General features: G+C 37.7%; 1 protein-coding gene across 4 annotated transcripts in view; it reads right to left on the bottom strand.

The window, feature by feature from the left end:
• Window positions 1-24,177, bottom strand: part of EXT2 (exostosin glycosyltransferase 2) — an 85,342-nt gene that overhangs the window by 32,169 nt on the left and 28,996 nt on the right. For all 4 annotated transcript variants that reach the window (XR_010884143.1, XM_067296319.1, XM_067296320.1 and 1 more), the window contains 2 exons: window positions 13,811-13,942; window positions 1,995-2,184 (listed from right to left, as the gene is read on the bottom strand). Coding sequence is in view for 3 of the 4 variants with exons in the window: in XM_067296319.1 (XP_067152420.1) it covers window positions 1,995-2,184; window positions 13,811-13,942 (322 nt within the window). In the remaining variant the exon portion in view is untranslated. The remainder of the gene's footprint in view (window positions 1-1,994; window positions 2,185-13,810; window positions 13,943-24,177) is intronic.

Below are 24,177 nucleotides of genomic sequence, written 5' to 3'. Positions count from 1 at the left end.
TTTCCAAGAGTGGAAAAAGCAGCAGCTGAAGCTTCTGAAAGGGAATTACAAAGCAAGAAAATCTAAAGACACACCTCATTTGAAGACGGATGAATTCACACAGTGCTTTATCACCAGATTTGGCATTCTTTAAACACTGATTCTTAGAAGGAAATATTTCTTTTCCCACAAACACATCACCTACATATTCAGAAAAGAATGCCCAATTCATATGTATCACATACGGGAAGCAAACACATTCACTACTACTTTATCTACAGTATCTAATCATAAATGTGGAGTTTTATTAATGGCCCAAAACAATGCTCAGGATTTTAGCATAAGTGTCCATAACTTGGAAGAAGCTCATCCCACACAGCAATAAGCACAGAAGTGAAATGAGCACCTTTGGCACTGCTGTCTCACACTGGAGACAAGCACCACAGGTCAACTCTAACAACTTCCCATTATACAGGGCAAGGGTTCCTGGCTCTCCTATTCACTCCACAGTGAGTTTGTGAAGGAGCTCACCAATGTCAGGATCTATACTTCCAGCTGGGGTTGTGGGAGAAGAGTAGTGGCAGAATGGGCTCATGATGCAGAAAGCACAGGGCTGGGAAAAACGGGGACTGATGGGAGACAGCAAAGCCATGGAGTGTGCAGTGGTATTACATGGAAGGAGATGGAGAGACTTGGGATTAGGGTCTTGGTTTGGAAAGGCAGGCAGCTAACTGCATGATCGAGGTCCTGGCAAGAGGGGTAAGTATATGACAGGAGAGTATCTGGAGGACCACAGAATTGGGGTGATGAAGCTATCTGGTATGAGAGCAGAAGTGATAGGGTCTTTGGGCTTTTTGTCCTCATTTGAAGAGGACATAGCAAGTGAAGTAGAATACCTGAGCTAAGAAGGCCTAAGGGAAGGATATGTGTTTAACCCCTCTGCTCTTGTCCACTACAGAAGTTTTGACAGTTGTTGATTGACAATATTGGTGGAGGTGGAGCTGATCATACAGCTATGGCAGTAACAGCTTAGGAAAATTACACTTCTACAGGCAGATCATTGTGTAGAAGAGGCTATAACGGCAGTTTTGCTATTTGAAGTTACATCTGAACTAAAAACAATATGTTGACACAGCATGCCCTGCCAGCAGATGCCCATGCCAGCAAAGCACAACCTCAAATACTGCAAATTAAAAACTGAATTCAGAGTTTTACATCACTGAGTTCACACCTGGGCCTTTAAAATACTTCTGAAATCAAATCTTCTCCCAAGAATCTACAGATTTCAAATATTTGGGAAAAACTCTGTGCATCTGTCCTCATTTTACAATAACTATGAATTCAAAAGTTTAAAATATCCTGCAGGCTTCACATACTCATTCATAAGGGATATAACATAGTATCATATGTGCTGGAAACAGAAACATTTACTTAAAGGCCAATATGTCTTTTCTTGTCTTACTGGGCCAGCCTAAGCATTTCCACAGGATATTCTGTTAGTCTGGGAACTTCTTTTCAGACACCTGAAATGTGTCAAGTTTTCATTTTATCAGTCAAACATTCACTTATTTTATAGCTCCAAACATTCAAAACACTTTGCTGCTTTGAACCAAATTTGCTCTAGAAAATATTCTAGCAGGATAAGTATTCACTGCAATGAGAAGTGTTTACAGAGAATTAAAACTAAGCACTGACAGATAAGTCAAGTCTCTCCTTTCCCCTCCCCCAAAGTTAACAACAATGCTTCTATAACTATTGCATCTGTTACCTTTGATTCAGAAATTGGCAGTAAAACCACTGGCATGCTTTTTTCTTTTAATTTATTTTGGCCTTTCTCATTTCACTTTCAAAAACATTGTCAACAAAAAATCTACATTTATTATTTTGAAAGTAACTATGAAATAGTTTTAGAAGATATATTAATAAAGTAGAAGAGAGGTCATTTTGTAACAGGTGCAACTGGCATGCTACTCCCAGTTTCACCCTTCTCCACCACACACATCATGAGGTCTTACCTTCTGGTGGATTCTTATTCTGGTTGTTCCAGACAACTAATAATTTGGATAGACTAGGCACTTTAGACACTTCAGTGATGACTCGGAAAAGGCTCTCCACCCGGTCGTAGGTCAGAACTATAGCTGTGAAACCTTGGGACTGTGGTGGAATCAGTGGAAGGAAGAGCGGGTTACTCACACTGCTCCATTTCTGTGAAGGAAAACAGGAAAAAGATTCAATTAAAGTGAATTATTGCAGTAGGGAGGAATTCACATAGCTAAAATCTAATTGTCAGAATTGGAATTTGTTCGAATTAGGAGTGCTGATTCACCAATTCTGGCAAAAGCGTGCTTCAACAATTTTGCAAATCCTTCCTTCCAACTTCTTTCTTAATTCAATTTTCGCTTTTGCCTAACTGATACAAAAGGGGTTTTAGGAAAAAAAGTTAAGTGGAAGGGGCAGGTCATTTTGTGGGAAAGGAAAACTAAGGTGAATTCTGAACCCAGATAGCATGGCTCAACTCACTAATCACTACTTCAAGATTTTTTTTTTTTATTGTCAGGACTCAGTAAACAAACAGAGACTTAATCAGTACTACAATTTCAGAAGGGATAAGAGTTTAAAACAATACCAAAGCAGCAAAAACATAACCCTGACATAAAACGGGCACCCAAGTGAAAAAGGCAAAAACAGGCACTATGAGGAATAATGCATCAATTTCCACAAAACTGGGTTTGTTTAACAGGGTGAAAAAAACCTACTGCATTTTATAAAAAGAGGCATGAGACGCAAAGATCAATTTCAGAGAGTTATTTACTCCTCTTGAATTTTAACTAGGGCATCCCTTTTAAGACTTTAAAGCTCAACTGGCAAGAGACAAGACAGACAATTAAATTCGCACTGAATGTGCCAACAGCATTTGGAACTGATGTTGGCAGGGAGGAAGCAGGGAAGGAAGCACTCAGTAGGAATGAAAGAGCAGGAGCAGGCACTGCAGCCCCAACGTTTCCACTCCAGCTTACGTTCCAAGCACAATACTAAGGGTAGGACACAGCAGCAAAGGGAAAAACAAGACCTTTGGCGAAGAGGTGAAAAGGGGAGCTGGGAAAGCAGGAACTGATGCTTTTTTGCAGGGAAATCTTGAATCCTAGCCCGTAAAAACTGAGAACACTCATAATAGGTTAGTAACTGCTAACAGTTTCCAGAAATACTGTGAGAATCTTCAGTCAAACTCATACTGCAGGTCTGCTTGCATCAGGAGGAACAAAAGTTTTACAGACCCAAAGTTATCAGCTCATATTTGCAAGAAATAATTTTTGCAATTTTAAATTTCCTTATTTAGTCTTTGGGTTATTTTTCCTTATACACCAAACAACCCCCTCCCTCATTTGTGATTGATGACACCTCTAACTAGAGTAGCCTTCATAACCACAGGGACAAGGGGAATATAGAACCTATTATACTTAAAGAGATCATAACATTTTGCCCATTTTAGCATAAGAGAACAAATTATGATGTGAATAGGATTTCCTTCTACAGACACATGAAGAATGAAGGGGAGGAATAAATATGTGAGACGGAAAAGAGCCACTTAAATTTAAGCACAGTGTCAGCACACAATTCTATCCATGACGGCCTAAGGATATGTTCCAGGCAAGGATTTGTCAAGAGAAGTAATACCTTGTATTAGAACTACTGATATAGCTGGAAAAAAAACAGACTAGTTTTCAGACATTCATGTCCTTTTTCAGGTCTGCTACAAGCAGCAATTGATATCAACTGCGTCTAAGGCTCCTAATGGAAGGCATGAAATTCTAGTTTTTCCCCCAACAGGAGTAATAGGATAATGTATAAATAGTAATAGCATAAAATGGAGCTTTGGTTCATGAAAGGGACATGGCAACCAGTGATAGCAGAGGACTACACCAGTAATTCAGAAAATACGTATCAATTTATTTAGGAACTGATAATGTGCAGAGACAAATCTTCTTTTGGCTTAAAATTAAAGCTTTTACAAATATTTTTGCTAATTTTATGAGAAGGCTGCTGGCTGGCCTTCGATTTTACTCCAGCTCCAATAATTTCTATATCAAATCATAATCTAAATGTTACCAGAGCACAAGCCATCTCATTAATGCTTTACAGACTCATTTCCACTCACTCCCCATCCCCAAGGCTGCTATTCCCCAAATGATCCTTGCAACATTGAGAAGCTTTTTAAACAACATTAAGAAAACTCTTTTTATTAATACTTGTAGCAGAGGTTGAACACCATACTCAGCTGAGTGCCAAGAAAATCTTACGTTCCTGCCCTACAAGAAGAAATAACTGGTAAAGTAATCTTATGGACAATGTTCTTTTTATTACATACAGGTGAGTACTGCCATCTAAATTAACTGCTCTCACATGAGGTTAACTTTATTTAGCAACTTCTTTTCTGGCTACAGCACATCCTAAGAAATTATTTGCTGTAACATCCACGGAAAAGAATTATTCTTTTTCTATCATCTAAGACTTCTTAGGTACTTACACAAAAAATAAAGAAGTATGTGTGCAAGCACATGCATGTGTGCATATAAAAATGATCACGCTTTCTCTTAAAAACTTAAGTTTTAAGTACAACATTACCTAAATTCCAACTTTTACTTTCAGAAAACATGAAAATTCTCCCCTGCTAGTTATAAATTAGGAAAAATAAGACAACTTCTCAGGTGTTTTTGCCCGCATCTACTAACAAGCAGTGATGGAGGGAAAAGCCTGTAGATTCTAACGGATGGGAGAACCAAGCCTCTCATTCAAGAAGAACATTTCCAAAAGGCAATTAAGCATCTCTGAAGTGCCATTAAGAGCCAACCCCCTGCTGCCTGCCTGAAGAGTGTGTCTACAGTCTGAGACCTATTGACCCCACTTTCTGCAGGAAATCAGGCAAATTCAAGCCTCCATAATTTATTCAAGTCTTCCAGACTTCTGCTTGGGAAAAGCAAACCATACAGGCAATTAATTCAACAGCAACCTAATTAAATCTCCATTATGGCAGCAAAGCATGAAATGGATGACATAGGGATGGGTTCTCCCAATCACTGCTCAAGAAACCAAGCAGTGAAGGATCATTTGCTCCAGTCCCATCTTTATTAACACTCATGATGGAAATCCATAGGAACTTTCACTCTCAGAAAGAAGAGCAAGAAGCAAGAGCAGACTGATCATCCATCACTCTTTTTCGACAAAGTGCTGATGACCTTCAACTATGGATAAGACAATCCTTTACTTTTGCCCTCCCAGCTAATATCATTACAGGAGCCAGGATAATTAATCTAAAATTGATAGGTTGTTTACTGTGAATCATTTTTATGGGCAAAAAGGATCAAGTTTCAAATGCCAGCTTCCTAAAAGTAATCTCATGCCACTTCATCTGGCAGTCTCAGTTGTTTGACAGCTCTTTTGCAGACCACATGAAAAGCCGAAGCAGTGGGACCTAGAATGACAGTGAGAGCTTAGAGATAGCCTGAAGCTGGAGAGAAGGGAGAATTCTCAGAACAGATATTCCCACAGGAAAGGACTCAAATTACTGCAGCTATCCCTGTACATGCTTTCCACAAGTGTGCCTGTGTATGCACACACACATGCACAGTTTCCACTTAGTAATAAGGCATTGTCCTTTACTATTGACACATTAAATATTGCTCTCCCTGTTGGTCATTAAAAACAACTTGATTCTGTTCTAGGAGAAGTTAATGCATTAAGGGCAAGATATCAAGGGAACTGAATCCTTGTTATGTGAGATGCTTAAGGTTGGGCTTGATGGGGAGTCTTCAGGTTAGAATTAACAGAGAACATTCAAACAGATCATTCTTAGCAGGATGCAAAGTGAAATAGATACGAGTTCCCAGATGTCAATTGACACAACTGGACTTAGAACTGGCCAATCATTATAAATGCTACAGAACCTCTAATGTATTGACAAAATAGCAGACATAATTAAGACAGTTCTACCCCAAAACTTTGAGTGTACACTGAGACCACATAAAGACACTTAAAGAAAGACACAGCAGACATTACGGACTGCATCACAGAATGATCTCTAGGAACACAAGGCTGTAAGAAGCTGTTCCATATTATGGAACAGAGTCAGGAACTTCCCAGCTATCATTTAGTGGGAAAATGTTGCAACAGCATTTTAAAAGAATAAAATGCCACTGCTCCCATGAACAAGACAGTGGGTTTTCCTCCCTGTGTTTTTTCAACAACCATCAGACTTAGTGCTTGTTATAACCAACATATTAGTGAAACCACACAGTTTGAATGAGAACAACTCACTGTCATTTAAAAGCCTAGAGGTAAGGACTAGGGAGCATTGAACTGTACAGTAGCTAAGCAGTTCTTCCATACATCCAAGCAAAGCAAAGATATATGCAGTACTTCTGTGGGTATGGCTTTTTCAGCTGGGTTATTCTGAATATCAAATTTTAACCTCAATGTGGTTTCAATTATGAATTACCAGACCAAAAAAGCCTTGATTTATTCTATTTTGCTTCAATTATTCATGATATGTTTCTATTGAATGCTTTGAGAAAGTATTTCATCATGCTTCCCATCCTCAAGTGGTCAAAGGGCAAAACCAAAGGAATTAACCCTCTCTGCTTCTCCAGAGCCAACCACAGTCCTTACATGCTGTAGAATTACAATTCAACACCAGACTTCCCAGACTGGATAAGATCTTCGCCCACAAATAACCTCATCCTGCCTCTAGCACTGGCCAGCATTTCACGCTTTTGATGACAAACATCCTCAAAAACGTGTCAGCCATAACACACACAGGAGTTCCTACCTATTCCACCTCAAGCGCAGAAATCTGATACTGTTCTGAATCATCAATTCTGATTGCCAAAATATATTACATAACTACAGCACTAAACAATTCAGCATCTTTTTTTGTTCAGCCAGTTAAATCTAATCAACTGTCTGAGCCCTTCCAACTTGCAATCTATTGTCTGAATACATTCCTTGACATAAAAACTCAGGTTCATCTCTTCAGCTCATTATTTCAGTAATGTGCCCACAGATAGATTTGCAGTGAGAAGAAGAGAATTATTGAGAATAGAGTTCATATTTACAATTTTCATAATACTTACTGTCTTTGGAAAGCCTCTATTAATTTCATTAACATTTAGTTGTAACCTTTTATGAGTCTATTCAAACACTTTGAAAAAGAACAGGAAAAGGATTAATGTTTTGGGTTGTTGTTGTTTTTTTTTCTGGTCTAAGTACAAGTAGCACCTCCTGATCCCAAAAAACGCCCAATGATTTTCTGCCATGCTGTGGCATAATCTGAGTTAGGAAAATGAAGCGAAAATGAAGCTTAACATACCTTCCATGTTCCCAAATCCAGAGAAGACTGGGAGTATTGAAAAGATGACTTTTGGAATACAAAGCAACAGTTAAGGACCCCCATTACTTAATCTAAAGCTGCACAGTTATCAAGTCACAAGAGGCACCAGGTAGGGAAATAAAAAAGGACAGCAATGAAGACAGCCTCACCTCTGTCCACCAAAACTTTAGAGTTTATTTGGGTGCATCTCAGAACTAACTTTGCTAAGATTAAAAACACGCATCTCACTTGCATGTTTATATGTCTACTTATAAACTAAGTTAAAGAAAAAGCAAAAAGCTCTTAGAGAAAACAAAACCCAAAAGTATTAAATGACTACATGCAGGTTTAAGGATTAAAATTTCATTAAAGTAGAATTGAAATCCAGGTTCTGACTCTGTGAACCAAATCCAGAAGTTTGTTTTCATGCCTCAAAGAATATTATATACAGCTGAAATAAAACTGCACATGAGATACATGTAACATAGGATAAATCTGAGGTTATCTTTCACTGTATAAGAGAAGAATCCTAATCTCTGGGCAGATAAGTTAAGAAATCAACTATCAAATCATGTTTCACAAAGAAAATCAATATTTTTTTAGCTGAATAACTACATATATGATATATACAACTTGTCCATAATATCAATACTGCAAAGGCATATTAATAAATTGAAATTTATTTATTCAAATAAAGCGTTTGCATCATCTAACATGGCAAATAAAGAAAAATTACACCCGGCTGATTCAACTCATCATACAAGGAAGCTGGAAATACCATAGGCATAGAAATCTAATATCGTGCGTGTGTGTGTGTGTGTGTGTGTGTGTGCATACACATATATTTCAATGGAAAAAAAATTCAGATGTGCATTGCCAAGAAAAGTACTTGGTTGTTCTCATTTGCAATTAAACATACATATTAATATTTGCTTAATGTTTTAAAGATGAGAAGTGGTACTGAGATGGAAGAAAAAATAAAACATTGGTATCATCTTGGGACCGTAAGCTGTTAAATACTACCCAAAGAAATTAGAAATAGTTTAATTGTTTAATAAGTGTGTCTACTACGGTCAAATTACAATTTTCTGTCTGGCAATTGGCTGAAGCCCACAAACTGTTCTCTAAATGAACATCCAGCTCAGACTTTGCTAAATGAATGGCATTTTTTGCTCCAAGTTAATTTGGTTATTTGTTTTAGTTTAATCTAAATGACAGCGCTGTTTCCTGCCTCACTGGGAGAAACTAAGTCTGGTAAAAAGCACGTTTATTGCTCAGCATAGTGATACTCTCAAGTGATTATTACGATACAGTCTATATCATCCAAGGCCAAAACTCAAAAGCAGCCACTGGCACACAAGACCTAATGTTTTATAGGTCTATGTTATAAACAGGCTTGAAAGAATTTTACCAAGAGCAACTAAAGAAAAACTGCAAAAAAAAAATTTTAGTCTTTTTTTCCAACAACCAATATATGTTAGGGAGGTACAAGGCAAAGTAAGGCAAGAATTTAAATAATCTCAAAAAAATTACATGGGAGAAACTAATTTACTTCTATTAGAGCAAAAAAAAGTGCTTAATTGAAGATACCATAACAAGTCTCAAGTCTAGGTCATTTCTTCTAAATCCAGTACAAACTAGTAATGATCAGAAAGCATACTGTATAAGCCGTCATTTTCTGCCTTACTGAAATGTAGCTGATTGCCCCAACGTAATGGATAATGGCTGGACCAACAAATACAAAAGGCATTAAAACCAGCACACTTGCAGCAAAAGACTAGCAGAGATATCAAGGACTCAAGTGGCCCAGGAACTGAATTTTAAACTGCAAAATGTCATTTATCCCTCTTCATTAAAAGGAGGAAATGTCTTGTAGTGCGTTTTTATTGAAAGTACTATTCCAAAACATATTAGGAATAAAGTCGGTATATTGTTATATGCTACTAGTCTTCCACTTCCTGACCAGGATAGTCTATGAGTAGGAAAATAACCCACACTATATTGTCTTTTTTTTTCTTTTAGAAAAGGCCAATCTTCAACAAAGTCATATAAACACATAAAACTGCTTGGATCACTTCCTCCATGTAATGTATTAAGTATGGAAGAAACTGCATATGCATTTATCTTCTGTGTACCTTATACCCCCTCCTGCTGGAAAAACACCCTTACACACTGCTGCTGTATCTACACACTATGGTGAAGACACACAGGCAATAGTCTCACTAATATGTTGAGCCAATATAAGCCAAACCACTGCCAAAAGCAGCAGTCTCCTAGCCACCCACTCCCTCCCTTACCCCCTTTTTTTTTTTTCCTTTTGCTGGGTAAGTTTCAAATAAGGAAACTGATTTGGGTTAATTCGTCACAAGTCTACACAAATGCACGCAGCAGCACAAGGAGGAGGTAGCACGCAGAGAAAGAAATCTTCATCCAGATGCAGAAGAGAACAGGATCCCTTCTTTTGGCAACAGTGCCTGCTTATGGCACTTTAAAGTGTTTGGGAAACTATAGTCTCAACACAAGGTGGGCTAGTATTTCTTTGTGTTGAGACTGATCTGAAGGGACCAGGGATAAAGCTTATCTACATGCAGATGTAGCCATGAGTGTGCCTCACTGAGTTTAAATGAATAAGTATCACTTTCATTTTCACTGTCCAAGACAACAGCAATCCTTTCAGGTATAAGCATTAATGTCATTTTGAAAAGAGTATGTAATCATTATTACAATTGCAGATATGTCCTAATTCCCAAGTATCAGAGTTCAAGCAAAAAGAAAAAAGAAAAAAACTTCAGAAAATAGCCAGGAGTCTTTAATAGTGCTGCTTTGCAAATGACGACAAACTTGAGGCAGCATTTTGTGAAAGATGCAGCTCCCTCTTCATACATGTTGTTGTTACAAACCTACCTAAGCGAGTATCTGAGGCCCTTAACAACCTCTTCTATCTAGCATACCTATAGGCTTTAATCTGTAAAATGTTAAATCTCCTGTCTTATAGTCAAAATAATAAAACAGCAGCACTACATCAAAGCACGGGAAACAGATTGAAATTAGATGATGAAACTTAAAATGTAAGGCATGTTCATGGGGGTTGTAATAGCTCAACAAAATGAAGAGCAAAATTCACAGCCTGGAGAGTTATGCTCAAAAGAGAGAATTATTGTCAAAACAGAAAAATGCATTTACTGCTTTATTTTACATCTGAAACAGTTACAACAATTGAGCACCAAAACTATTTTTAACAAATAAGAGATGTTACTGAGCTCTATTTTTCTTTTACTTCTCAGGATCCTAGTGGCATGCTAAGCAAATTTAATCCCTACCAGCACACACAAAAAAAGAAACATTACACTAAAGGGACAGGCAGGTGAGAAACCAACAACAACAGTTCTTGCTATCTAAGGATTCTCCTCTGCATGACGGTCTTACACAGAGAACAAGCTCTTCTTTTGGTTAGAAAGGTATCCTTTTCCTAGCAAGTAAGCTCATAAACCAATTAAAGCTGGCCTTTTCTGTATTATTAATTCCATAGGCAAATCCTTGCTCTCATTTTCAAGGCCTTATTACTCAGAGCACAGGGATCTGAGCTTTTAAGGAAGAGTCTTGTACTGATTAAACAAATCTCTGATTAACTGCAGTAAGTCCCTTGCCTTAAAATGGTGATCGCACCCTCTGCATTTTCTGTCAATCTGCTTATAGCCTTCGCTTACTTTCTCTGAAACTCTGTGGTTCTATCTAAACTGCATAATAGGAGCAAGAGTGCATGGAGGAGCAGAGCATTTAATATTTACTAAACCCAATGTCACAAGGAACAAGGAGGGACCAAGCAATCGGATGCTGAGCCAGTCATATTTACAGGCGGCATATAAACGACAAGTTCTGGGGGTAGAGGCCTGGCCAGTAACAGAAGAATTTATGGTACCAAGTTACTTGCACTCGTACTGTAGTATTATTGTTAACTTACAGTTGCTTCATTTTAACAGTTACCCATATCCTGGCCTTGAGGCCAACCTGAAATAATTTTCTGTAAATGCTTCAGTCTTGGAGTTTATTTAGAGAAAAATATGGCAACTTTCCTGTAAATGAGGAACATATTCAAGTCATCTTTAGTTATTTTGTCTTATCAGAGTTCGAGTATACAGTTGCCATCTTTTGCTACCCTAAATGTACATATATACCTGCTCTCCAACTATAATTTCTCATCCAGGCTAACTAGAAATTTTAACAGTGCTATGAGTGCACATTAGGCACAAACTCAGATAAGAAACATACTCAGGCTCAAGTGGAACATTATTCCCACTGAAAAGCACGGACGAACTGTGGAATTTTGACAACTGACTAGTGCAATTATTTAAAAATATGTATTTTTAAGAACTCAGTGACTTATTAAATTTATTAGCAGATACTGTATATATCACCACCTTCTAAATTGTCTGAAGTTAGGAATTAGCTGAGTTCAGGAGAATATGTCCCCCAATAGACTGCAACTGTAATATGCTCTCATCTTAAAGAGATAAAATATATTCAAAGTCCACCCCCTCAAAAAAAACAACAAAAAATCACAGATAAATTGCAGAAGGCTCCAGTTATATGCTTCTAATGAAAGAACAAGGGTCATAACCCAACAGCCTTAGCTGGTTAAGAAAAAAAGAGCCTGACGCAAGGAAATTTTTATACTTCCTCAGAGTAGCTATCAAAATCCACAGTTATGGACATCACAGGACTGTGCACTCCTGTTCTACAAATTTAATTGCTCTTGAACAATTCCTGATCTGAATTCTATTTTCTTTCACTGACCCTCTGAGAAAGGGTCGCAAGCACTCTGTGTTGCTGGCTAATACGGAGCTTACACAGCCCATAAAGGAACTTTTTATGACATTTTTGTTCCATATTGAAGCAAAAAGTGAATTCATGCACATATTAAGCAATGTTCATGGACTAGGATAAACATCAAATTCTTTCAACTGAGACATAAAACCACCAAGGAACTGACCATTTGCGGCACGAGAGAGTCATGATATGAGGTGTTAACTCCAATGTCCTGGACAAATTCCAGCCTGACTAATTGCAGTCAGCCTGCTAACTTTCTCTCCAATTGCACATTGATACAATATTCTTGTTTATTCCTTATACTGCCCTGGCATGGTATTGCTGTTATGGGTTTGTCCACAGTTTCAGAGTGCTGTTCTATATGTTGCTGTGTCTGTGGTAATAAACCTCCTGCTTAAAAACCTCTGGGTTGAAAGACTAATATAAATATTTTTCCAAGTATATATTAAAAACAAAAAATAGAAGCCTGGTTGTTGCTCAGAGTAAGAATAGCTTCCAGAGAAAGGGATGGGTTTCCAATAAAGGAGAAAACCAAGGAAAAGACATTTTTGTATCCCCTTTTAACCCTGACTAATCCTAAAGCCCTTTTCTTCTTTTTACAAGGAGTTTCAGGATGCTTGTTTTGCTAGCATAATCTAAAGGCGTTAAGATGTTCTGATCTCCTTCTCGTAGAGCAACTACTTACCTCTCTTGCAGCTTAATTTGTTCCTTAAATATTGACAAGTGCTATGTTCACTCTCTAGTCAATGACAACAGTGGATTAAGATCTTGAGACAGGCAACACAAAATCCTCTTCTGAAACACAGCAATGAACTGCTATCTCTTTGTCAGCAACTGTTCACTATCAATCTGAACAGTTTAAAGTAAAACACACACTACTTTGAGCTTTCAGAGAAACTCTCCCTGTGTCATCACAGAGCAAGACAGTTAACAAGTTTGTTTTTATTAGTAAAACAAAACTATTTTTTATATTTCGACACAGAGAAAATTAACTGATTATGAGCGAAAATCATCTGCAGGCCTTTATATAGTAGAAATCAGAACCAGCTGCTTGGTGCAGAAGGTTAATTAATACTCCAGTGTTTCTTCTTGACCAAGCTGGGTTCAACCAGTGAAACATACTTTTTCAAGGAAAAAAAACAACACTCCAGCAAAATTTTGATCATCAGTTTCTGTACAAGAGAAATTATGTAGAAAGAACAAGGAGTAAATTGCAGGGATAGGACAAATTAGGTATTTCAGCAAAATTATGTGAAGTCGCTTTGCAGTTTAACATCTTCAGTATTTCCACTGCAGTTATTCATTTTTAAGAGCATTAAATTCACACTGAATTTAACAGAAACAATCATGTGAAGTATGTGCATGTGTGTATGCATGCATGCAAAATAAATAAATAAATACATAAATAAGCAAGCAATTTGGAGTGTGCATCAGCAAAAGTTAAAAGTTCACATTTCACAGCCAGGACATAAAAATAACTACTAGTGATTTTGCCAGTTGTCATTAGATACATTAACTTCATCTGTGCAAGTTACCACCACAATACACGCACAGAATTATTACCACGTTTCATAGCGCATACCTCTTATACGAGGAGAAAAAACAATTTGTTTTATGAGTGAATCAAACTAGCTTACTTACCACAGCAGGGGGATCATTCCATTCTTCATAAGAAATGGCAGCATATGGGTAAATTCTATCATTGATAATCTGAAGAGTAGCAAGAGCAATTGCTTTCATTGATCGAAAATATGCTTCCCAGAACCACCTTGCCTGTAAAGAGAATAAAACTCACTTTCACACTACACAGATCCAGTTTTAGTTTGCCATACACAATCTGTTTAATGTAGTCTACCAAACAGGTGAAAATGAAATTAGGAGGCACGTTTATTGTAACTAGGATGCTTCCACAGAGCCTGGAGACTTCAAATTCCAAAAAAAACAAGACTTACAGCCAATAAAAAGAGGAAGCAGCATTACTTTTGCAAGTGATTAAGCACAATGAGAATCCACGTAAATACTTGAAGGAATCTGTTTCTTTCATACATGTATCATCAGTTTTCCTCCTCATAATGCCAAAAGCAGCTTAACCACAGAGCAGAAGTTGTTCCTGTTATACTTAGTTTTTCCAAGGCAAAGGAATCTGAAGTGCAGCTAAACAGCCAAATAAAGGCATGGAGCCTAAAAGGTGCACCTTTTAATAGCAATATTAGAAACAGCTAATCAACTAGAGAATTATAGTACTCCGGAACTCTACCAAGCAAATACCTTTCTAGTCTTCCACAAACCAAATATTATTTCTACAAGTAAATATTAAGATTTTTACAAAAAAGTACATGTATATGCCAATTTGTTAGAATCTTTAATCTGGGCTAGTTTACAACACAGAGGAAGTATAAAACTGCATGCTGAAACAATGTGATTTTCTTACACAAACACACACTTAATTTCACAGATGTATCATTTCCAAACTAAGGTCCAGTAAGGTAAGTTTTAATCTTGTTCCAATTTCTATGCAAGACAGAAATGCTGGAAGAAAAACAGGGCTTTGAAAATGAAAATGCTGACAGATCTGGTTCTCTATTAGAGATGTACACTAACTTTCTAAATGCCTAGAACCATCAAATGATCTGTAGGACCACATCCAACCCAGAAGTTAATATCCTTTGCCAAAAAATATAGTTCAGGTCTTTTGGCCCACAGATGTGAATTTTCTCAACCTAATTTTTCTTCAGGAATCCTGCAGCACCTTGAAGAGTCCAGAAGGTAACTTAACTTACAACCTCCCTATGATTCAGTATCAGCTTTAAGAGTATGCATTTGTATCTGGGTGGTAGAAGAGTTAAAACAAAAGACATTTTCCAATAATTGGAAGCTTAAATAGCTTTCACAGCCAGAATACAACACAACGCCCAGAGTTGGGCTAGTGTTATTTTATTCTTTCTGTGGAGTTTTAAAACAGCAAAAAGGCTCTACAGAACAGCCAGTTTTAATGTCTTATGAGAATATTACATAATATTCAGAATATTTAGAAATATTAAGTTACTGAAGGAACACAAAGCTTTTGGAGTTATAGATTTCAAGATGAACCAAAATTCTCTCTTGTTTAGCTGTAATGATGACTGGTGAGTGTCCCTCACTCTGCACATAACTACTTTTTAGTAGACAAGATCCCTACATGTGCATTTCATGAAGTACTATAGCATTCTTCAGCTAAAGAACAGTGTAAAGGAAAGATTACAAGTGAGAAAAATGCAAATTCAGAAGCAAACTTACACATGCATATGCATATGCTGTCCTGCTCATTACTCTGAGTGTAAGCTATGGGATCCAGAAGTAAAGACCTGTTGCTGAAACACTGGCTTCAAAACTCTGCTCTGTAGGTAGTTTGTAAAACAGGTTCTTCAGAATAGTTATGTTAAATATTTAAGAGGGAAAAATCCACATTCCTATTATGAAAGCAAACAGGGAAAGAGACAAGTTGTTCTCTGGAGCACTACATTTATTTTATTGTGAGAAAACATTAACAACCTTAAGCCTTACCACTTCAGAATATTCTAAAATTTTATTCAGCAGATAGATGAGTATGTCCAAAATTTAAAGTCCTTTGGAGCTTTTCATCCAAAGAAAGTGCAAAGCAATCTGAATCTAGAACTTCTCTAGACAGAAGTGACAGAATCGCTTCTCTCACTGTATTTCTCTCCCTGGTAGAACTTAACAGACCAAAAGATTATTACCAAGAACTTAGGACAAAATGAATGTTATGCCCAACTATAAAAGCAGAAGAATTATAAAAACAAATAAGAATAAACAATGTCCAGCTTCCTAAAATACCACAAAAGCACTAAATAAAGGAAACACATCCTAAGCGAAGACATAAGTGTTCCTTTCCCCCATCTCACTTCTTAAGAAACATGTATTATCTGAAACTAAGTAGCAGGTGACTTAGAAAACCAGAAGTAGATCAAGAATTAACATTGACCAGAACAGTGAACTAAACAACCTCTCTATTCAGGTACCCTTATTAAACAGGAGTGAAAATACAGATTTCAAATTTCATCTTCACGTTAGCAATAGTTTACTCAAACTGCTGGTGATTAGAAGAAAACTAACTATGAAGAGGAAATAATTTTATGCAGCCTTCTAACATATACTTTATACAGTAAATACGTAGCACAGGACCGTGTATTTCATTGTCACTAAATGATAGCATTCCCATTCCGCCCTAATTCTGACAGTGTTCATTAATACTGCAATGTCTACGATTATCTGGCTTCACGATAATCAACTCCCTTTTCCTCCTTTGGCAATTCTGGAATGGATTTGATCTAGCTTCTCTCTGCTGAAAGAATGTTTGCAATGTCAGGCAAGATTACACCTTTATACCTGAAGCAAAACTGGAGAGGAGGGCAGAGGGAATTTACTTTTTATAGACTAATATTTATGCAATTAATGTTTTGTAAAGAGCTAGAATATGTTTCCACAGTAGGTTGTAATTTTTTGGAGTTGTGTTTCTTTAACACAGAACTCAAAACCTTCTAAGGGGATTCTAAGTCTCCAAACAGATGTTTTAAGGTCTCATTACTTCCTCCCCACCTTGTTGCTTTTATAAAGCAGAACTGATTAACATGGCTTGCTAGTCTCTGCTACTCAGCATGCTAAGTTACTAAACATTTGGGGAAAGTTTTCTATTAGGAAGATGTGTGTCTATTTCATTCAAAATGGATTTTCTGCTTTACTTGGTGTGGTTGAGAAGCTGATGTCATAACGTAACAAACATCTAGGGGAATAAAATCACATGAACACATTTTGGAATACAGGTCTGAGAACTGAGAAAAACTGAGCTCTGTTCTTAGCTCCTGTGCCAACTTTCTTAGCAACCTTACACAGTTCTTCTGAGCTGCCCACTTCTATTTTCCCTATCCATGAACACAGGAGACTAACAGTTATGTACTTGAGGGTGGCTTTAATACACTGGGTAATGTTTCTAAGGTATTGTAAATATAACATACTAATTAGGGCTATTTGAAAGACTTGCAGGACCTTGAAATTAATGGTCCACACTTTAGATCTTGTTTTCCACACACAGTTTCTACAACTATGATACTGTCAGGCTGTCACTCCTTTAAACTTGAACTGAAATTAACTTCTAACACTCTAGTAGTCTGCTTGATTAGGTTTTAGAATTTTGTGAATTTTTTTATTTTTTGTGTGTACTATGTGGCCCATGGATTTGTAGAGAATGTTAACTTTGTATACACCCAAATATGCTTAAGTCACGGGCAATTTCAGCTGTAAAATGAGATCAAGTACAACCACCAAAATGGCACAGATGAATAGGCGCTAACCTATTAGATCTCATTCTAGGGTTATGGCTTACCTGGAATTGCAAACAGGTACTTGAGAAGCACAGCTTCTCTTCTTCGTCTAAATTTCTAGATAAATAGAGAATCTGGGATAGATCCAAGATGGAAGATAGAAAAGAACGTATTTTTATAGCAGTTTTACCAACATGTGGAAGAGTCAAATGCAGGGTACTGAATGATGTGACTGAGAATGAGAACTGGATTGCCCAATGGGTCAGTAATGACTGGAATCTCTTATAATACAATAGATTCCACACAAAACTAATTCAGCTGAATTCAGTTTCTGCAGAACATTTTACAAAGCCAAGACAGCCTCAGCAAGGAAGCCAAAGGCTGAAGGAATTGGAGACTGAACTCCTCTCTCTACCTCTGCAAGAGCTGAGCTCTGCAGGTCAAAGCTACAAACATGGGAACGATGGTAAGAAGTATTTCTAGGATTTTTTTTTTCTTTCAACTCCTGCACCCTCATTAGACTGGCCCTGAATCCCCACCACTTTCTGTCAAAGCTAGAGTTGCTTAACATAACACAGAGGTATTAATATATCTCCACAAATACATATGTACATTACAAGGAGCATTAGCAACATTTGTGAGAAGTACCTAGAAACTTATTTTAGTTTTCTTTCTTGGAACTGTAGATGGCATGGAAAATTTTGGTCTCCTTCAAGCAAGCAAGTAAAGGTCCAAACCAAAAGCTCAATTCCACTTTTCATCAGTTTTTAGATTTTGTTCAGGTGGCCTCCAAAGAAACTAAACCGATAACATTCAGCACATACTGGTACAGGCAAGAGCTTTGGACAGAAGCATTTGCAGCTATTTTCAATGGAGACAACAGACAGCTTGCAGCAAGAGGGTAGCCTACTCGCAGAAAGTAACATTTATTTAGGCAAGGTGTTATTTTCCTTAGAAATAAACACACTTGGGGCCCTAGCATCTCTTTATAAGCTCTTTACAAGCCAGCATAGGATCAGGTTACAGAGTCTATTCATATAATGTTTATAAGTTCCAGTGTTAATGCCACTAATGGTGCTCCGGTGTAGAGTGCAAGACAGATCAATGTAAATCTTTTGATTAGTTTGTGAAAAGAAAAACACTGGGCATGAGGCAAGGAAAGGAATATTTTCTGTAACATTTAGATCAAGGGGAAAAATATTCCATGAAGGGAACTTTCTAGCCTTCTGTCCTTTCACAGCCCATGATTTGGTTGGAGGTGGTAAAGTTAGCAAAGGGGAAAAAACAAGATTGCAAAAAAGCACTAAAAGTTAACTGCCCATAAACCACCCCTTCTCTCAGCTTCTAGGTCAGGCGCCATGATGCTGTAAGATTTTGCCCCACTGCAGGAGTTCTGTGTTTCCAAATGCCTTGAAAAAGTTTGAGGCCTTGAAATATTACCATTTTCACACTGGCTAAGGTGACTCTACTTTAATGTTTTCACTTCTATGGCTCTTATTTAGTGTTTCTGTTTTTTACTCCCCATCAGTTGGCTTAGGGAAGTCTGGCAGAGGAAAAGAGCATAGCCTAGCTGCTGCAGTACTGGCCTGGAAACTACATGATCTTAATTTTAATTCTGATTCTGCTATTTACTCACAGACAAATGTCTGACATTCACTTGACCTCTTGCTTCTACTTCAATCTCTCAGCAGTACATGTAATATCCACCTTGCAGAGGTACTGCAAGACTAACTTACTGTTGTAAATTTAGGGGTGGATAAACCCACAGAACATAACTTTGTCCTTTCTAATTATTTGTAAAAAGAAACCTTAAACTAATAAAATTCATGTTTAGCCACCCAGTATTACCAGGGCAACTAACTGCAGCAATCCTTTGCTAAAATGTGCACCCTCAGCAGAGACATAAAGGATATTACAAGAAGTATCTACAGCTCTGAGCTCTAGCCAACAAGTTTGTCCGTGAACCTTCAGACTCTGAAGTTACATGTGACACTAAAATATAATGAAATGCTTTTTAAGTTACTGAGACCTAACAAGCTATTCCTCTCAAGTACACTATACTAATTGTTCGCATGCACCCCACAAACCCTTTCCATTGTTTGGTAAGATTAATTAAGCAACTGAGGTTCCAGATAAACCGAATTATCATATATTTGCCACAAGCTAAAGATGCATATGAGGATAGCTGTATAATAATCAGATAGTAAGCTTGAGTTTTCAAGCCCCCTTAAGATAAAATGGGACTCAGAAAGAGCATAAGTTCCTCTTCTGGAGGAAAAAGCATCTCATACAAAGCTTGCTACGACAAAACTTGGGTTCATATTGAGGACCTCATAACCCTAAATTCCCACATATTTCTGCCTTTGAATTGCAATCCACCAGTCCCGCTTTCTGGACAGCCTGTTTCTACAGCTGTTTCCCTGTTCCAACAACTTCCTTGCTGATCACGTGCATCACTTTCTCAGTATGAAGTTCCTCAGCAAAGACGATACCAGCTGCGTCAGCTAAAACCAGCTCCATCCTTGTTTCTTCAGAGAGGCTTACGCAGAAACTCTCAGAAGACTCTATGCAATTAAGATGGTAACTCATTGTTTCTATAAGGTGATAATGATTTGGGATTTTAAAAGGTGCTTATTTGGTTTAGGACCCTTAGGAGTAACATCACACCACCCAACTCTACATGTCTAAAGTTGGCTGGTTTGATCTTCTCTCTGTAAACAGTGGAAAGTTATGGGGTCCTTCAGAGAGAAACTCAGAGCTCTGGTGCTTTGAAATACCTCCTGCACAATTTGTCTTCCTCTTTCTCCTCTTATTATAAAGGGAATCTGAGTGGACAGACTACCTGACTGAGCTTAGGGCCACAATCCATCTTCCCATCAAAGTCCTATTTTCAAAAACGATCCGAGGACACTCTCATTTTCACAGAGACACAAAGATTTGGAACGAGAAGAAGAATGTAGGCTACGTTTGTCAAAAACAATTACTATTTTTCAGGCTGTGGTAAAATCTTCTCAAAAAAAGAAAGCTCTGAAAAGTTGGCCCTCTTTAGGGTTGTCAGTATAGATACCCAAAACTGGAGGTAATCTCTTTAGAAAATTCAGTCTGAAAGTGAAAGTTTTATGCCTATCCCCCATAAACAGATTATTATCTAGGAATTTTAAGAGTGAACCCATTAAATCAATGCAATGCTGCACACACACATGCTAATTTGCCTGACAATGAAAAGCTTTCTGAAATATTTTCATGATTTATAGAAGATTGAACTAAAAGCACCTTTTAAATTGGAGCTAAGTTGGTTGTGTTGTGGCTATTTGCCAACAAAGACCTATCCACAGAAAAGCAGTAGCGCTGGCATTGTATAAAGAGTGTTCATAATATTAACATGCCTTTTTAAGACTAAAAGAAGGGATGTGGGGGGAAATGGAACAACACTTTTTTTGGTGTCTAATCACTTCAGATAAAGACTAATGCATAATTTGGCACTGGGTTTTCCCAAAGCTCAAACTAGAAGCTTCTCCAGAAGGGAAAAAGAAAAAGAGCAACGAGCAGTAGAACAATGCAGGGCACACAGAATTGTTTCTAATTTAATTAAAGTTTGCTTCTTATAGAACACAACAATGCTCTTTTAATATTATTTCTGAATATTCATTCCATCTTTCAACTCTGCTTTCCTAACCATGCATGATGCCCAAGTAAAGCCCCCAAAATATTCAATACATCTACTTAACTTTATTTAACCAATATGACAGGCCTAAAGAGGAATATTCCTTTATTAAAGGACACTTTTTCAGGCTGAACAAAAGGGGAAAAAATAAATGGGCAAGCAAATAGTAATTTATATCATTACAGTCCTATGTTTTACCTGTCCTTGATTATGTCACAAATGCATGTATATGGCTTATTCATGAGATGTTAGCTCAGATAACAAATGGCACAGGCACAGAAAACGCTTTGGATAATCCACAGTCTCTCAATCTTGCCAAATTTGATCTGAAAAAACATCTATCCCATGTGTTGCTATTACTCAACAGACTTAGGTGAAGATCACAGACATTCTGAGCAAAGCACTTCAGAAAGAGATTCAAGATAGACATTTGTCATGCTGTTTTTTATTGTAATTCAATCTCACAAAATATCTCTTCAAAAGTAAAATGTTGGGTGGACTTAATCATCTGACTTGATATTCTGCACTGCAGTAATTTCAGTCATGAAACAAGCATTTTTACCCTCTTCAGATACACAACAAAAAGTAGAAACTAAATCTTTCCATTATCCAAATTTCTTTTTTCTCTTTTGCTTTTTGAAGCAATTCATACAAGGGACAGAGGTCAGAGTTCAAAATGCTAGTCTTACCCTCCAGATACCAGCTGCCTGGGAGCAGACTTGCTTCTACTGTCTCCAAGTTTTAGTGCCGTAAACTGCTTGACAAATGCTGACTCATAAGAGCTAAGGGTAAAGGAAGGTGTTAGTGAAAGCTCAGCTATTAAGCTTAATGTTCTTGCACTGCAATTTTCCTCACAGTCTCCTCTTTGGTGCTTTGAAAAAAATTAGAGCAATCCATATGTACAATAACACATATATGAAAACAATTTCTTAAAGCATGCCTGTTAAAGTTAACACTGCAAGTCTTGCTTCCATACTTTCAGATAATTTGGGGGTTTCTTTTTTTAAGGTTTTCATCTTTTGTTCTGAACTGAACAATAGCCTTGCTCTGCCTAAAATCCAGCTGCAACCATACAGCATAGAAAAGGCTATTTCTTGAATAGAAAAATAGTTCTCATTCTCTCTCATGAAACAGCAACATTTTTATGCCTAGATTTTGATGCAGGCATAAAAACCTTAAATTATCTTGATCCCTCAAATACTTATTCCCACTATTTCTGGTCCTGGGGATATTAACTTTGTTTTAAAAAGAGCAAAAAGGACACAGGACTCGAATAGATAAAAGTACCGCTTAACACTGGTATTCTCCCCTCCCTTCAAAGATTTCTCCAGGTCCAACTTGTTTCTCTGAATAATGAACTGGTCAATTTTGCAACTCTCTTGAAGAAAGCAAAAGTTACACTATTCTCAACTCAGGAAACCCGACTTACCGCCCTGACACTGTACAAATCCACAGCAAAAATTCATTTCAGTTATGGAGCCAACAAAGGGATAGCAACACTATGAGCAGCATGAAACCCTGAAGCTGGGAATACTGTTCCAAAGCATGGAAACAAAGCTAGCAAAGAAAGGAGCAAGACAAGAGACAGAGCTAAGTTTCAAAATGCACTTAGTTTTAAAATGGTGTAATGTAAAAATGGCCTCCAGTTCCCAAATACCTTTGCTCCCAAGGAACTTTCAATTCCATCTTCCTATTTTACGGGCAAGTAACTTGTGTTGACACCAGACAGAGATAACACAGCTATAAGACAGCAATACAAATTCTACTGTCTTCCAGATAAGACCTGCATAATCATTACTGATAACAATGCAAAGACACAAATAAGAGCACTTTTCTTCCTCCAGTTTTCAGGAGTTTGCGAGGCTCTCTAATTACTCCAATTTCATCAGGCAGTCGTTGTGAAGGGGCAGGCACCTAACTAGAGGAGCAGTCAAAATGGTGTTACTCAGATCTGTCTCATCCTTTTACAACAATTGTCCTTTGCACACTCCCCGTTAACCACACAAAACCAAACTTGCAGTAAGCTGGACTTCTGCTCTTGCTGCTTCAAGAGTGGTCCAGAAAAGAACAGAAAACAATTATGTGTATGTAACTGTGAGGAATGTTCAACTACTGTATGATTGAAGTTGGGGAGGGTGGGGGAGGAGAGTTTTTAGCCACATTTCTTGACAAATGATGGACAGCTCCTGAAACATAAAGCAATAGGTTTCAGGTCTCAGGGGTATTGCCTTCAAATATATCTGTGTTCTCAGGGTAGATCAGTTTTCCCTGCTGCAGGCATCCTGCTGAGAGGTGAGGTCCCAAGCAAAACACAGGAATCGGACTGCGAGCCTTTGAGGTGGCAGGAGCCAAGGGGTGTTCAAAGGCAAGGCTGGCTGGTGGGCAGCACCTCTGAGTATTGCAGAGGTTAGAGGTTAGTAAAGCAGGAGCCACTGGCCAATAAAACAGCGTTTGGAGAGCCCACTCTACAGATAAATTGGGGATCTGTTTACACCTTTCCCAGCTTTCTGAGTTACACACGCTGATGCTTCCCACTGTGATCTTGTCCTATGTCCACTAGCATCTCCTCTTCTCAGCAGCTGCCCTGCTCTCTGCTGGTTGGCTTTATAACAAGGCTAAAGGATGCTTAGAAACTTTTAATCAGCATCCAGCATCAAAAATAAATAAATAAAAGCACAACTGCTTTTATTTGTGTCGTCAACTGCTGCAATAAGATCTGTCTTGTTTGAGATTTCCCATGACTGCTGTACTAATGCTGGGAGAATAGAAGCTTAAATTCCCTTGATTAGAGAAGTTAAACACAAAGCAAGCCCAGTGCCAATCACACACATGAAAGGATAGCTTTTTGCAGTAAGAAAAAAAGAAAGAATCTAGGTAGGGTTACCACCACGTTATAGCTTTCAAAAATCATCACATACCTCAGTTTCAGAGCTTAAGCCCTGTACCAGGAAGAACTTGTTCTTTTAATGAAGACATGTTATGCTCAGTTTCCTGTAAGCTATATAGTTCTATTTTATATAAACATA

The sequence above is a fragment of the Apteryx mantelli genome, chromosome 4, assembly GCF_036417845.1.
Source record: "Apteryx mantelli isolate bAptMan1 chromosome 4, bAptMan1.hap1, whole genome shotgun sequence".
In the NCBI taxonomy this organism is placed as follows: Eukaryota; Metazoa; Chordata; class Aves; order Apterygiformes; family Apterygidae; genus Apteryx; species Apteryx mantelli.
The sequence above is the reverse complement of the archived record's forward strand: the minus strand, read 5'-3'. Positions and strand labels throughout refer to the sequence as shown.